At 41.1% G+C, this 15835-nt stretch overlaps 1 protein-coding gene across 1 annotated transcript in view; it reads right to left on the bottom strand.

Moving 5' to 3' along the window:
- ITPRID2 (ITPR interacting domain containing 2) overlaps positions 1-15835 on the bottom strand; it is a 39684-nt gene that overhangs the window by 10801 nt on the left and 13048 nt on the right. The window contains 3 exon segments of the mRNA XM_039554894.1: positions 2603-3829; positions 6884-6972; positions 13003-13075. Coding sequence (XP_039410828.1) covers positions 2603-3829; positions 6884-6972; positions 13003-13075 — 1389 coding nt within the window.

The raw sequence follows: 15835 nt of genomic DNA, 5'->3' as shown, positions 1-15835 counted from the left end.
CTCCAAAAGCAGCCACTGTTAAAACACAACCTTTCTGGCATTGAGATTTCTGCAATCCATGGAAATACTGTGTTACAAAAAGACAACCTCACAAAATGGCAGCACCATTTCTTTACTGACACACGCGCGCCAAAGCTCAGCAACGCAAGTGTGCTGCCCGTGAAAAGCCACATTAATCCTGTCTGACAGAGTGAGTAGAAATAAAAACTAAGTGGTCTAAATTGTCAACTTAGTAGTCTCAATTGTCTCCACTAAGGATAAAAAGAACAACTCCAAAACCAGAACTGAGCAAATTAAACTGTGTTCCATTTTGAAATCATGATTATAGTCAAATTTGTCATGGAATTTTCTTTAGTTCTTAGTTTGGGGAATTTTTGTTCATTTTGGTTTTTAATCTCACTACATTGCCTACATCCAAAGACCCCAGCTTGCTAATGAACTCTCATGAAAACAAGATTGTTGAAGAATATCTATTTGCATGTTGCAACAACATACGGAGCAAACAGATAAAATCCAGGGGTTTGTTACATGTACAGACACAGCACAGCAGAGAACAGTGGAAACAGCAAGAGTGTTTACCTTCTCAAACGCAAAAACCACAGCTTGTCCAATATAATTTTGAAAGAATTCAAAGGACTATTGATACGCCGTGGAAAATTTGAAGCATATTCATTCATATAGAAAAGTTTTGCTCAAACATGATCATAGCAAGAGGATGTGTTTATTTTTCCTCTGCCAGCTTTCTCTGTTCCCTGTTTTATCAGCAATTTACCTACTCCTTCTTAAATCCTTCTTAAAATCAGAATCATATATTTAATAGCTCGACTTTTTCTTTAGTCATTGAGTATGCTATGTGCCAAACTTTATCTCTACTGTAGGAAAAAGCAGGGAATACATTTTCATACCAACCTCTGCCATGACAATGACCAGGCCCCAAAATGAAACTAGTTCAGACAAAATATGCTGGAAGAAGAACAAGTGGGCTAAATGTTATTATCCCCTCCAATGCCCCCTTTTTTTTTTTTGACTGGACCAGCCTGAGTTCTGGATGTAATACAGAAGTTTCTTTTTCAGCAGGTTTAGTTAGCATGGTATGTGCAGTAGAAGTACTGAACACACTGTAAACTTAGACAGATCAAGGCTGCAATTGGTACACATGAGAGAATTCTCCAAAGAAGGTTAAGTTCTGCAAACACTTTCTCCCAGGCACACCATGAGTACCACCTTGAGCAATGGTTGACTTACAACACAGGTGACCACAGCCCTCTGCTGCAGAGCTGGTCACAGTACCAAATCTTGCTCTGAGGAGCCAGGCGAGCTGATATAACCAAAGGAAGCCTGGACTCACCTCTAACTTTGGACAAGGGGCAAAGTTAACAAAATAACAGGGGCCCGAAAAAGCCCACTACAGCCTACCACCTGCACTGTGGTGCAGCCAGGTGCATGTTTGTTCTTGGGTTAAACACACAGAAATTTTATGTCTATAACTGAATAGTACTCATGTATTCATACATGAATGAGCAGAGTCTGTAACTGCTTTGCCCACGCAGCCTCCTGCAGGAGCTTGCAGGATCCTAAGTTGGATCACTACCTAAGAAAACAGCAGAACCAGGATGGCAGAGGAGAGACAGCTGGCAATCAGGAGAGGAGGAGCAGAAGGTGCAGCAGAAATTGGTAAAATTTATGTGCTTGTGTTCTCAAGCATTTCTTCTCTAAGTAATGAGATGGACAAAATTTCACATGCTCTGACAAAATCAATTCGTAATAAAAGACTGATGGTATCAAGAACATGTTGACTAGCTCCAGAGTTGTAAGTGAAAAAGATTGGCATGAAACAGCACAGAAACACACAGAGATCAATCACTGACATCATTATTGAAGTTTTGTGACTTGTAAGGAAAAAAATACATTTTTATCAGCTGGATGAGAAGTATGTCAAAGAGAAGAAAAATCAAAGGACTGACTAGACCATTCTGTGATTCTGTAAATATGAATTTTTGAATCTAAAGTGAATGATTCTTATCTTAAAATAACAGCTGACGAAGAGTACAGTGTTCCTCCCTCCCATCCAAGAATATCCATTAAAGCTAAAAAATAAAAAATATTGAAAAAAAAATCAGTCTGGGTCAACTGCAACAAGAAAATATGAAATGCAAAAATAGTGGAGCACTGAAAAGATGATCACAGAATCACAGAATATCTTGACTAGGAAGGGACCCACAAGGGTCATCAAAGTCCATCTCCCGGGCCTGCACAGGACCACCCCAAGAGTCATACCATGTGCCTGAGAGCATTTTCCAAATGCTTCTTGAACTCTGTCAGGCTTGGGGCTGTCACCACTTCCCTGAGGAGCCTGTTCCAGTGGCCAACCACACTCTGGGTGAAAAATGTTTTCCTAACCTAAAAATCCCACCTTTAAACACTTTAAATTTGCCTCTTTAAATGGAAGCTCCTAAAACTGTAGCAAATCAGACTTGCACAAAAAGTCTTTTTTTCCTGATCTGTTAAACTACACAAAGGAATATTCAGGTTATCACCTTGGTTTGTTAAGGATAAAATATGGAGCCTCTTTGCTCAGGGGCAAAATTTGGCTTCTTCTTACCTGTGAGAGGTTCTGCAGAGAGTTTCTGATGTCATGTAGGACCCTGCGTAGCTGCATCTCCACAGTGGAGGGTGGGTTCGTGGCAAGAGGACGATGAGGAACGCCATGCCTTGGAAAGAAGGGACAGCTGAAGGGGGGAAGCATGGTACTGAAGGAAGTGCCGGAGATGCTTGGGACACTGTGGGTGCTGAGCGTCCTCATGTGCTCACACAGCGGCCTGTCCTGCCACTCACTGGGGAGGGAATGGAGGGAGCACGTGGACTGGGACATGGCTGCTGGTGTGTGCAGGGGGCAGCTCTGTAGCCTGGTGGGACTGAGCTCCTCAGACAGCCTGCTGGGCCCAGCCTGGGGCACCTCTTTCTTGGAGGACGAAGGCACAATAAACAGTGTGGATTTGCACACAGGATGGCTGGAGGCTGCCTCATCCTCACTTCTGTCATTCTCAGATGCTGCTTTCTCATCCTCCTCCACTTGTGTGTACTTGTAGGTGAAGGAAGGAGGACTGCAGAGAGTCTCTTTTCCTGGAGTTAACTGAACATTCACAGAGGACACCACTTTCACTGGACTCAGCAATGCAGTTGGGAGAGACTGAGACCGCCTTAGAGGATAGCCCGATTCAGCAAACCAGAGTCTCTGCTTCCTCAGAAGATCTTTCGACTTAAGCAGAGTGCACCTGGCTTTGGAGTCAGGTGAGCTGATGATCCTCATCTCAGCTCTCTGCAAGGCAACGTGAACTCTGTCCACAGATGATGGGGAGGAGCCACCATCTTCCAGAGACTGCATCGACTTGAGGATATGATGCGTGTGGTACTGAGGAAACTCAAAGACACTGCCTTCCTCCAGCAGGTCTGATTCTTTTTGCTCACTGGAAACATCTTCCTCTTTAGAGCTGACCTCTCCTTGGACTGTCTCTGATATATGAGATGACTTGCTTTCTTGTCCTTGATTCTGTTCAGTTTTATAGTCACTAATTTTTCTATCTTCACTCCTTCTTCTATCAGAAGATGCCCCTACCTTTCGTCTCTCTACCTGAGAGATAATATCCTCTTCATCATCATCATAATCCTCCTCCTCATCATCATCTTCCTCCTCCTCCTCCTCAAACTTATCAAAACAGGGCAGTTCCTTGGCTATCGGTGTCTTCTGTTCCTCACTGTGTGATGTCACAGTTGTTTCACTGTCACAGCTGTCAGCACTGCTTCCCATGCCCTGCAAAGACTCCTGAACCTAGGAAAGATGAGACAGCAAAGGAGTGAATGTACTGAAGACTCAACTACTGCCTTCTCTGGAGTCAGGCTAAGAGTACAAGAACACATTTATTGGGTATTGGGGTGGCGAGCAGAAGGAATAATGCACTTAGTGTGCAAGAAAAACAGTGAAGGAGAGCAAAGAAACCATGGTATCAGATACATTAGAAGTACAATTAAATATGGCACCAAAAGGAGATCTTTATTTTTCTAGAGAGAAAGCTCTTCACATATTCCTCTTATTTGACAAAAAATTCTATATTGTAAGAAGAACAGAAGTGGCAGAAGAGCAAGAGCAAATAGAGTAAAATGCTAGTATTTTAGGTAGTGATGACAAATGGATAGCTGGGTCGTGGTACAAAGCATCTCCCATTTATAAAGGTTCACAGCACTGAAATGAAGGGTAGCATTAGGGAGTGTATACAGAGAAGTGAGGAGAACTGAAGACTGTAGTGAAACTGTGTTCCAGGACAACACTAAGAATGGGAAAGCCAGTCTGCCCATAAACTCAGTCTGTTTTTAGTTAAAAAATTGTTGAAGGCTGAGAATCTCACATTAGGATGTTAATTTCAGCCGAAGACCACATCCAGTACTATTAGCCCATCCTTCCTTTCTCCTGATACTTTTTCCCCCTTTTCATTCTAAATCAGAGTTTAAACCAGAGCACAGATATGAGGGAGTTAATTTAATAGGTAACAAATGACAGGAAAAGCACCTAAGAGAAAGGAAAAAAGAAGAGATCTATGCATTGCAAAGCATATTCTTGAAGCTGGCCTAACTGCTGCATTTACAAGTGGACAAGACATTTTCCTAAGAGTATGTTGTATAAACTACACTCTTGGAAGTTTACCGTAGTTGATGCATGAACTAAAAGTTTTCCCATCTCTAAGTTCTGCAGCTCTCGCTGCCATTAGGATATTAATTATTAGTTCCTTCTAAAGAGATTACTTATGACGTTTGTCAGGCAATAGCTCCTTCTCCAACCATCTAGAAGATTTCAGCCATGAAGGTCATCTTCACAAGTACTTAACACTGCACTCACTGGCACAGCCACAAACTATTATGGAAGACTCTGCAGGTTCAGATATTTTTCAAGTTAAAGGTATTAAAAGAACAAAAGATTATAATGCCTAGGTGAAAATCATGTGGGCTACATGTGTGTCTATCTGTGTCCTAATGCTCCATCACATTGTTCAATTATGAGTAAGGCATAAGAACTTGGATGGAGAACTCTGGCTTCTTTAGAAACATGAAGCTCCCCTGCAGAATATCCCATCTCAATGTCAAAATCTCCCTCAGAAATCTTAATTTTGGAAGTCAGAGACGAAAGGCAATATGGTTAAAATTTTGAGTTCTCTCCTGAGTTTCAGAGGAAGGCTATGGGTGCTGGAGTCAATAATTTAACAGTAGATGGCACTAAATTCCCATACTTTTAAGAAACAATATATACTCCTCTGTATCCCCTTCATCTTTTCACAGGTTCTCTTCACTAGCTGCCAAGTTCTCATTTCCCCTAGCTGCATCATTCACCCGTGTTTTCTGAATTGAGCTCAGCACTTGGTCTGAATAAAGCAGTGAAGGTGGCAGAGAAGAGCCTAGCAACTCCGTGGCACAAACCTCGTGCAGTCTTAATCTACCTTTTCAAAACAGCCTAACAGAAAAAACTCCTGCCTTTACAGCCAACACAGATAAACTCCATCAATATTCCAGTGAAGGGGCACTTAGCTGCAACATGCTTTTAATGGGCTCTTAATCAGGTTGCAACCAACACAAAGACCAGGAGTGACCAACTCTCCTTCTAACATGCCTGTCAACTTCAGTGCATTTGCAGTTTAGTAGAGAGCTGAACAAGTATGTCAGATGCTTATGCTCTTTGCAGGGACTCAGGATCATTTTTCCCTTTATTCACTTTCTTGCTCTTGGAAAGCATTAAGCTGATGTTTAAGGGAGACAAAGACTAACCCTGTCTTGGCTTTTATTTTATTTCAACTCAGTTGAAAAACTACTAAATAGGAAAGTCCAGAATACCAGTACCAAAATGAAAAAGCAACATTGATGGATGGAGAGGGTGAAAAATCTCTTCTTAGTAATTGCCCAACAGCTTTTAAAATGCTTGGTGTGCCACAAGGGAGAAACATATGGTAGCATAAGAAACAGTTCAGCAGATACAAACTATAGAAATGAAATTGCTGGAGGTGCCCAGAATCCCATCTATTCCTTTGGGCTGTGGTCTAGGTCCCAGAAATAGCTGGCCTTGAGGACAGGATCCCACTCAAGGCTTTTCTCTGTACGACTGACAGGGCAATCAAATCATGACTATTACTGTGTGAATGTTTTAGGAGAACCAGGAAAACAGCTCTCCAAAATATCAGATACAATGCTGTGCAAGCATGTGTATTGAGCAGACACCTAAACACCATGCTGGAGCAGAAGCTTTCCTTAAGACATGAGGTCTCTGGTCAGCATCACAGCAATTTCTGGAACCAAGATCAAAGAAACTGGAACAAGAAAGAGCATGGAAACTCAGGATCAACTAAAATTAGTCTATCTTCACAGCAAAGGTAGTGTGAAATTGTTTTTATTTTCTGTCTGTTGTGAATTTAAAAAAAATAAAAGAAAAATATGTAGGGCGTGGGGGAGAGAAGAAAAAAGAGAGTGGGAAAGGAAAAATGACAAAAAAAAAAAAAGAAATTATCAGCAGAATAGCTATAATCTTTCAAGACCTTAATCTCTACCCACTACTGAGAGGAATCAACTACCAGACCGCGAGAAAAGATACACCAGAAAGAACAAACAGGACGTATTGAACTTAGAGCTTATTCCAGTCCCAAGTATACCCAGATTAACCTACCAGAAAGGCTTTCAAATATGAACAAAGTCTGTAAAGGACTCGGCAGGTCCAGCTCTGAAAATTATAATTTTATAGGATCTAGACTGACAGTCACAGTAGCAGACAAACATCAACATCCCTCCTATTGTCCCCTACTGTTTCACACTAATCAGGAGTATTTGAACCACAGGATGAGAGCCTTACCTGAAGCTGATTGAATGGAGAAGAATCTGTAGAGTCCTCAGCAAAGCCACTGCTGTCAGAGTGCTGACTTGCTGTCCGTAAAAGCTGATCTGTTTAAAACAACCAAAACCCAATCATAATTACTTTACAAATCACAGCCTTTCAAGACCAATCACATTCAACACATGCTTTCCTTTTACATCAAAATAACATTAAGCGGGTAATACAATTGCTTTTCAAGCTCCACTTTGAACAAAACAGAGAAACAACTTGTTTGTTTTCAAGCAAAGTCTCTCTCACACAAAGACCTATTTGTGAAACTTCAAGCAACAGTGGAAGAGAAACCATCTTTTACATTTTTCCTTCCTGTGTTGTGGAAAAAAACCTCTGCAGATATTGCCACCATTGGAGTTTTCCTTTCACAAAACTACCTCACTGGTTAATTCACATGCAGGCTAGGGGAAGAGTTGTTTTGTGTTGAAAAGTACAGATTTGACACCTCTCCTGATCACGGAGATACTGAAGATTACTGGTCTCCTACCAGCCTACACCACCCCATACACCCAAAGGAACAGCATCACGTGGGCAGAGGGCCATGTGGAGGACTCTGCCAGTGGCTGAGAGGGTCCACTGCTGGTTTAGTGGACAAATGCAGAACATCCTTTAAGCATCAATGGGCAATCTGCCAAAGCACATTCCCAGTGCCCATTTATACACGAAAGATAAGATCCTCCTGCTTGTTCCTTTCTACTCGCATTAGGTAAGCATGAAAATAGCCTAAAGAGGCTCTAAAACCCTAAGTGCTTCCCAGGAGTGATTTCCTCTGGTGCAAGCACTGCATTTGCTAAGCAGCTTTGCAGGGAGATCTCAGCAAGCTCTGCAATACACTATTGCATGTACACTGTTCCTGACTGGACACAGGAAGCACCCACCAAGTGCAAGGTTTACCTTACGGCACCAGAAACATTTTACTCAGCCTGAGGTAGGCAACAACCTTATCTCACCTTTAGGCCTCAGTAGAAGTATAAAAGCTTGGAGATGGGAAGCAACTACAGTGGCCTGTAGCCCCCAGACCCCTGTCACCTCCTCCTCTCGAGCCTTAGGCAAGAGCTTGCTGCTGTCTTCTCGAAGGCTCAATGCAGAATTTTGCCCCACTTAAATGTCATCATATAATTAATCGCAGTTCACATCTCAATGCATTGGCATGCATTATGAAAACTGTTTTGAAACAGTTGGATATTCAGAACTAATTTCTTTAGTACTTATTTTGAGAAACATTTTACTAACACAGAAATAAGTAAGACCCTGCAGAGTCTGTGAACACCAGCAGAGGCAAACTGCCCACTAAGCTTCTCTATCAGTGACGTCACACAGCTTTTAGGGAGTGCCTTTCAAATTGTGCTGCTGTGCTGTTATCATGGTAGCCACAATATCCTGCGATGACAAACAACTTTTCTACCTCAAGACAGACATCCCCACCCAACTCCCAGTAAAGACAATGGAAATTACTTCCCTGAGAACTGGATCTTATTAACTACCCAATTCAATTAATACAGCTGAACAGCTTGTCACCACAGCTGAGGCTGGGGGGGAAGCTGTTACTCTTCAAGGTGAACAGTTACCTAGTTTTGTTGCCAGACATTTTAGACTCCCCTCTTTTCCTATCTGGTGAATTTTAATTTAAGAGAAAAAACCACTACTGGGGAAAGCCTTAACCTCTGTTAGGCAAGAGATCCCCACTAGCTCAGATAAAGCAATTCACCAGAGCACATGCTGGCATCTGTTTTCATGCACATGAAGATCACTGCTGCTCAATAGAATATTGACCTGCCCTTCTATTGCCTTCTCAGTCAGTACTTCCTTTTCAGCTATAGAAAGGAAAATGACACCTATATGTTTTCTCAAATCAATTCTTGGTCTTCTCAGAGACACAGTACTGAAATTAAAATCAGTCTTTTAGGTAATTTTCTATAGCATTGGTTATTTAGGCACATGCTTTGACAGCCTTACAGGACAGATACTGCCAGTCAAGGGATCAGCCCAGAGCAGTCATTCACACTGGCCTCATTTATCCATGGCAAGTGACTGGCACAATATGAACAGATTCAAACTGCCTTGGTTCCACCTCAGGATACATCCCCTTAATACAGTCATCCCTTGCTTTCTGTGCAACAGAGCTGCCAGGATTTTTTTAACATTTTAAAGCAAACCAGAAAAGACATGTTTTCTGAGTAGTCATCTGCTCCCACACCTTAACCTTGTCTTTTGCAAGTTCTTAGGGTTCTCCACAACACCACTATGATGTAAATGCAGTAAAAACTTATAAAGAACTGGAATATCTACTGAATCAGCAGTGAAATGACAAGGTTTGGTTCTGTAAAGACTGGAAACACCAACTAGTACGCTGGGATATACTGCTACATAATGGTATCCTCCCTCCTTGACAACTACTGACCCAGCTATACAGCCTGCTCTATAGCACCTGGATATCTCTCAGATTCCAGCAAACAAGGGGAAAATATGAAAACATTTTTTAAAAAGCTACAGAGCTATATTTGGCTCTTGATTAAAGATCATCCTTTGCCCTGTGTAACCCCAGCAAGGCAATTGTACCTTCTGCAAAAAAGTACCACTGCACAACACCAACTCTGCCACCCAAAAGTACTGTCAACACCACACAGAGGAAATCTGAACTACTGGGAGGAGGCCAGGGGCAGGATAATAAGGAAAGTGTGGGAGAAGGAACCAGCCACAACAAACAAAACCAGCTGGAACAATCAAACTCCCATCCCAGTTTAACAGAGTACAGATTAAAATGCCTCTTGGATGGTTTTTTAAGCTATATAAAAAAAAAAAAAAAAAAAAAATCAAAGTATATTTAGGCACTGGATACATGTCAAAAAATGTGTGTATTCATAAATAAACTAAATAAACTGAAAAAGTTCTAAACAAAGAACACATGATGAAGAAACAAGTCTGTGGTTTGCAAAATGTGAGAGCAGATTCATCAGAGCATCCCTATCAGGGAAATGATTAGTTCATCTACTGTAACATAATAATCAGCTACCAGTGGACTGTCAGTCTCACCTCTTCTGCATCACTCAACTGCTCACACAGAAGAGGACAAGGAATATGTGGAAACCATCCATGAAGCTTTAACATTTGTTTCTTGTACCTGCACTATTGGAAAAGCTCTACTGCACTTTGTATTTTATGAGGTAACTAATAAAATAACATTCCCAACTTAACTATCAAGTATTTCATTATGGGGTTAAGTATCAGGTGTCCCTTTTTTGCATACTGATCACAGCCTGCACCCCAGCACTAACAAAACCAGCCCAGTAGGGAGCCCTGCTGCAAAAACTCTCTGAGTCCCTGGGGATTTCCTAGCATCTGGACAGATAAGCACAGACTCCCTAAATACTAAATCTGTTCCAGATGTTTTCTTCTCACTCCCCCATATCCAATCTCCTGTGGAGCTGCACCCGCAGAGAGCTATAAATACAATAATATATTAAGGACAGGAAGTGCTGATGATGTGCTTTCTTCCCTTTCAAGAACTAAATTTTCAAACCCAATAACTGCTTTTGACTATCAACGTAGGATGCCTCAAAAGAAACAGGTCTGTGGCTACTCAAAATTTCACAGAGCCATTGATGTCAACAACCAGACATTCATGAGTTAAAATGTATTGAGAATACTTTGTCCTCTAGGCCTTGTACCTGTATTTGTCTTGCTTTTGGGGCATTTTTTGGAACGGAAGGTGCTGCTGTATGATAGGTCAGTAAGAATTTTGGTTTGGAACTAACAAACCTTTCTACCAGATAACTTTGCAATAAGCTTTTTTTTACAGTGGAAATTTAGCAGCGCTGTATGTTTACAAACTAGCTGAAGCTTTTCATTCTTGTGTTCCTAAAAAAACTGAAATAAGAAACATGCTTTAATTGTGAGTCTAAGCAACAGCAGACTCTATGCTTGTTATGTTCAACCATAACAGTCAACCATAATATTTCAGTAGGAAAGAGAATCTTTTTTATTTGAATACTTCACTTCTTATTAAAGGCCCTCTTAACATACCTTACAAACTGTTGTAAATGTCAGAGAAAGCATCCACAACTCCCTGTGTAGATGTAAAATGACACTGCAAGGTTTATAACAGTCTGTACCAACCCTGCTAATTGACAAAGAAATACCACCACATGAAAAGAAAAAGTACAGAAATATTCCTTCAGGGGAAGCATTCATCTGGAACAAATATTTTGTTTATGGGTGCTTATGCACAGTAGAGACAAAGCCACTGAAAAAGATGGGTTTGTGTAAGGATCATTGACTGAAATCACATTGCAACAGAAGACCTGTGGTTGAATTTCATGCTGATTCCACCCCATGAGATTGCAGTGAGAGCGGTATTTCACATTCAGACACAATGGCCAGAATTTTTAATAAGGGACCATTAACTCTGGATGCCTTTACACTTGGTGAACATCCACTCTCTGAGAAAACAGGCCTCTATGTTGTCTCATGTTGGACAACTTGCAAAAAAAAAATTGGCTACAGTTTTGTTATGTTTTGGATAAGTTCTCCATCAAATATTCTCCCTCTTGACAACTTTACTGAGATCCACACAGAACAAAGTCCTAAGTTTTTTACATCTTCCAGGTGAAATAAAATGCTGGGTTAAGACTAACTTTTAGCAAATGTGCAAGCATTTATACCCTTGTTAGATAAGTCATAGAAAACTCTAGGCAATGCCTGCCTGATAATAAAGTGTCACCACTAATCTGTGCCAAATGCATTCAGAAACAGGTGGGACATAGTGCCTGGGAAACATGACCCATTGCTAGCACTGTTGGTACCTTTCAGCAGGTACACACAGGACCATCTGACTTCTCTTCATTGCATGGTGGAAGAAGAGGGTAAAATAACTACTGGGAGCAGTAGTTTTTATTTTTATTTTTATTTTTCTCCTCCCTGACTGCAGCTGCTGGTTCCTTAAGTTGTTTTCCTCTGAAAAGCTCTTCCTGCAGCTGTCGAGGCCAGGCAAACAGGAGACCTGTCCTGTAAAGGCTGCACCTCTTTTCATGTTATCATGTAAAGCAGGTGGTAATGAACTTCAAAATCAGGTAAAGAAGAAGTACTAGGAACAGTTAGAGGTTCAGTTTCTGGCAATCCTTAGTGGCCTATGTTTGTAGCAGAGGAAGCTTAGTGAGCACTAGGCTGTGTTATGCAAAAACACTGATGAACAAGTAACACAGGCTATCACCAATAACCAGGCATTACTCTCCAACACTTAGTCCAGGGCACTCTCAACCATGTTAATGCAATTCAGCTGACAGTTCACAAGATTGTAAATTCATTTGTGAAAATGCAAATAAGATGATCTCTGTTTCTTAAGACAGGTTTTTCTGCCTCTCTTTAGCATGTAGAGATGCTAGCAGTGAGTCACTAAGAAATTGCGTTGCATCTAAGCAGCTCACTAAGTGCAACAAGCTTTAGTTCTCCTTTAATTAAATGTATCAGCTAGAGAACGGACTTCACTTGCCAATACTGGGCAAAGTAACAATCACAAAATGAACTTGAAAGTCAGCTTTTTACCCCTCCCAAGCCATAAAACAGACAACTAAGAACTTGAGATGAAAGCACAAACTAAGTGAACCACAACAGCCAGTGCACAGTGTTTTCCATGTGAGGGACTATGATTTCCACGTGGGTGTAGAGACACTAGTTTTCTGTGCAGGCAGTCTGCAGACAGAGCAGTAGTGCATAGAGAAAAGCTGCATGTATCATGCAATTTGGGTTTAAAACAACATAATTTCAGTTTAAGTGTGTATCTTAAATTACAGGATCTACTAAGGAAAAAAAAATCCCACACAATCTGAATTAACATTTCAGGCCGTCTGAGCTATCATCAATTATACAAAAGTGCAAACAGCCAGTGAGGTTATAGGGCTGTTGTCTTGCCTGTAATTTGGTTGCCACTTTGTAGTAATGTTCTGTGATTTAGCTAAAAAAGAAACCTGTAACTTTTTTATTTCTAGAGAGAAAACAAACTTTAGAAGCTTAAAATATCTGAATCAGCCTTTCAGAGATGGAAGGACACTCAGCAGTCAGCTGTCTCACAGAAGTTGCAGTCTACTCACCTTTCCTTGACTTGGTCACTGCTAGCTGGTGTGTAGCTGAAACGTGAGGTAGATCCCCCTCTGTACTCTGGATCTATCAGGAAGAGGAGATGAATATTTTGTCAGGCCAACTGGAATATGCTCCTGTGCTTAAGAGTGCCTAAGCTATACACACTGCACATGCAGGAGGAGGTTTTGTTGGGTTTTCCTCCAATTCAACAGCCTGTACTGATGGAAGAAGCAAATCGTAATCTCCTTGAACCAACTTTAATCAGGCATTCAGCAATGCTCCTGGAGGAGAACAGGAATCCTTGGGCAGCACCTCCCACCCACAGCACAGGACTCCCCTCTGGTTACACACAGCATGCACAAAGACCTGGAAATCACATCCTGTGACAACACAGAGTTCTCAGTTCCTCTTTGACAAAACACTAAAATTACCGTGTGAAAACACCTCTGACAACCTCTACACTACCATCTTTTTCCAGTCAGAACTCTTGGGCCTTCATGTGAATATAAAGAACAAGTACAATACATTTAGAAAAATGACACAAGGACTGTCATCTGCTGCCCTACCAACTATATCCTACAAGCCACCAGTCCTCCAGCAGAAGGACCCAGACCCTGCAAGAATCTACTCCAGACCTCCCCACGCCACTACTCGTGGAAATACTTCTTATGTCTTCCCATACAGAAGAGGAAGATAACATATTCAGATCCATGCACATTTCAACTGGGAAGCTTTAAACTACATAAAAATGAATCTTTTTACTCAATAACTTTGTGAAACACAGTATTATTAAGAAAGCAGTTCTCAGGCAAATGTTCAAACAATGAAAAGAATATGCCTAAAATCCCAACAGGGAGGCCTTTGTTTCGTTCAAAACCAAGAACACATTCTCTCTTTTGTGTGATCCAGAAAAAATCCTAACGGATCACGTGCAAGTCTACACGCATAACCCCCCAATCCAATTTTCCACAACTCTTCCCTCTAATGGCCTGCCAACCCAGTTTCAAAATTATCACGCAATGAATTTATCTCCATTTTTTATCAACTTATCATTAATTTTATCAAATTATCAAAAAACAAAGGTACTGATGTTGATAAGCCAAAATTAGTATTTAGCTAAGGAAGAGGTTCTATCTGCAGTGATATCATGTGTATAGCAGCCACAAGGGTGCATTTTCTCAGTTACAAGGGTTTTGAGGAGTACTCGTCCTGAACTTTCCACCATTAATAAGCGAGCAGCATTACTTTTGCATTATAAACCTAGCAGCTTCTGTTCCTTTAGGAAATGAAGGCTGTACCAAAGGGGTAAATCCTTATTTTATCCAAATGCAGGGGAGCATAGAAGGGGCTCACAATTTAAAGATTAGGAAAATTTTTTTTTTTTTTTTAAATGAGAAACAGCAAGTAATTTTACAGACACTTTAATAAAACTGGAAGCTCCAGGAAAGGTGTCTTGATTCTCTCAAACCTCCTAGTTTCTTATGGCTAAATGTGCAGCCTTCCAACAGCTAAGCCTCTTCTCATTTAAATACTGTCCACCTCCTGTCCTTGGCTGGGAGACAGTGTTCCAACCGTGTCCACAGCACGGTGCAGCTCCTCAAGCAAACAGAAGCTCCTTCCCCATCCCCTCAGCCAATATTCATGCTGGTAAATGACCTTCAGGACTGTCACTGGCCACCTCAGGAGTGGGTGTTTGGGGGAAATCCTGCCCTGACTCACTCCCACACTAGCTATCTTCACAGCCACAGACTTCCGAAGGGCACGCAAACCTCCAAGGCATTCGTAAGCATGGAAAGAACTTCCTTGATATATCTGTCATCTTTCTTATGCATAAGAATGCACTCCAAGCCAAGCTAGGAAAAGAGGGGGAGGAGTTATTGTCACTGTTTCTAATACAGTTTATTGTTCATTACAACCTGCTTAGAGACACCCAAAAATAAAATCACACTGCCAGGAATTGTTCTGAAATGTCTTCAACAAAGTGAATCCCTCCCTCCCAGGGATCTGTAGGCAGTTGATAAGTATATACTATATTGCATCAACAAAAAATTCACCACAATCCCATCCCACATCATATGCTGTCTTGCCCAAACAGCTGTGTTTATGCCTGGCATCACTGCACGAAATGTGTCAACCAAAACTTTGCAAACACATCGCATTTGCACAGAATTAAGCAAGTCTTTACAGTCCAACTTACTCTGAAGGAAAAATCCACTCCTCTTTTTAATATACACACATACACACATATATGGATATATATAAAATACATTAATTGTTTCAGTTTTGCCCCAGGGTACCACAAATGTATTTCTCTGCTGAAGTATGTGGCAAATGCATTGCTACTCAGTCCCCTCCAATTGTGCCAACATAAACACTTTTGTAGCTACACAACGAGCTGTATCAAGAAAATTATCTGGCTGAAAACTAAGCCAGGAAAAAGAAATAAATCAGAAATACACTGGGTTTCTTTTTCCCTCCTCAACTGGACCAGTCCTTTGTTCTGGTTCAGTAGATGGCCACACAACATGTGGGTGAGGACACACTGGAATAAACAAGTGGCAGGAACCACAAGAGGATTGATTACCTTTTTTTTGCCTAAAGAGTGCCCTCAGCTACAATAGTTGATCTAGAAGAGCTTGTCATGACACTATGACACTAGACACAGTATCTACTAAATCATCACTTCATCATTCGCTGTAAAACGCTGGGGCTTTTCTATTCACTTGCTTTCTTCATTTCACCAATGAAATCACAATAGCCTTCATTTTATACATCTATTTCACATAGAAAAAGAACTTAACTACTGAACTTTTAACAGTCACACCAAAATGTGTCCACAAAAGC

The sequence above is a fragment of the Corvus cornix genome, chromosome 7 (genome assembly GCF_000738735.6).
Source record: "Corvus cornix cornix isolate S_Up_H32 chromosome 7, ASM73873v5, whole genome shotgun sequence".
Lineage (NCBI taxonomy): Eukaryota > Metazoa > Chordata > Aves > Passeriformes > Corvidae > Corvus > Corvus cornix.
Note: the sequence above shows the minus strand (reverse complement) of the source record. Positions and strands in the feature narration are given on the sequence as shown.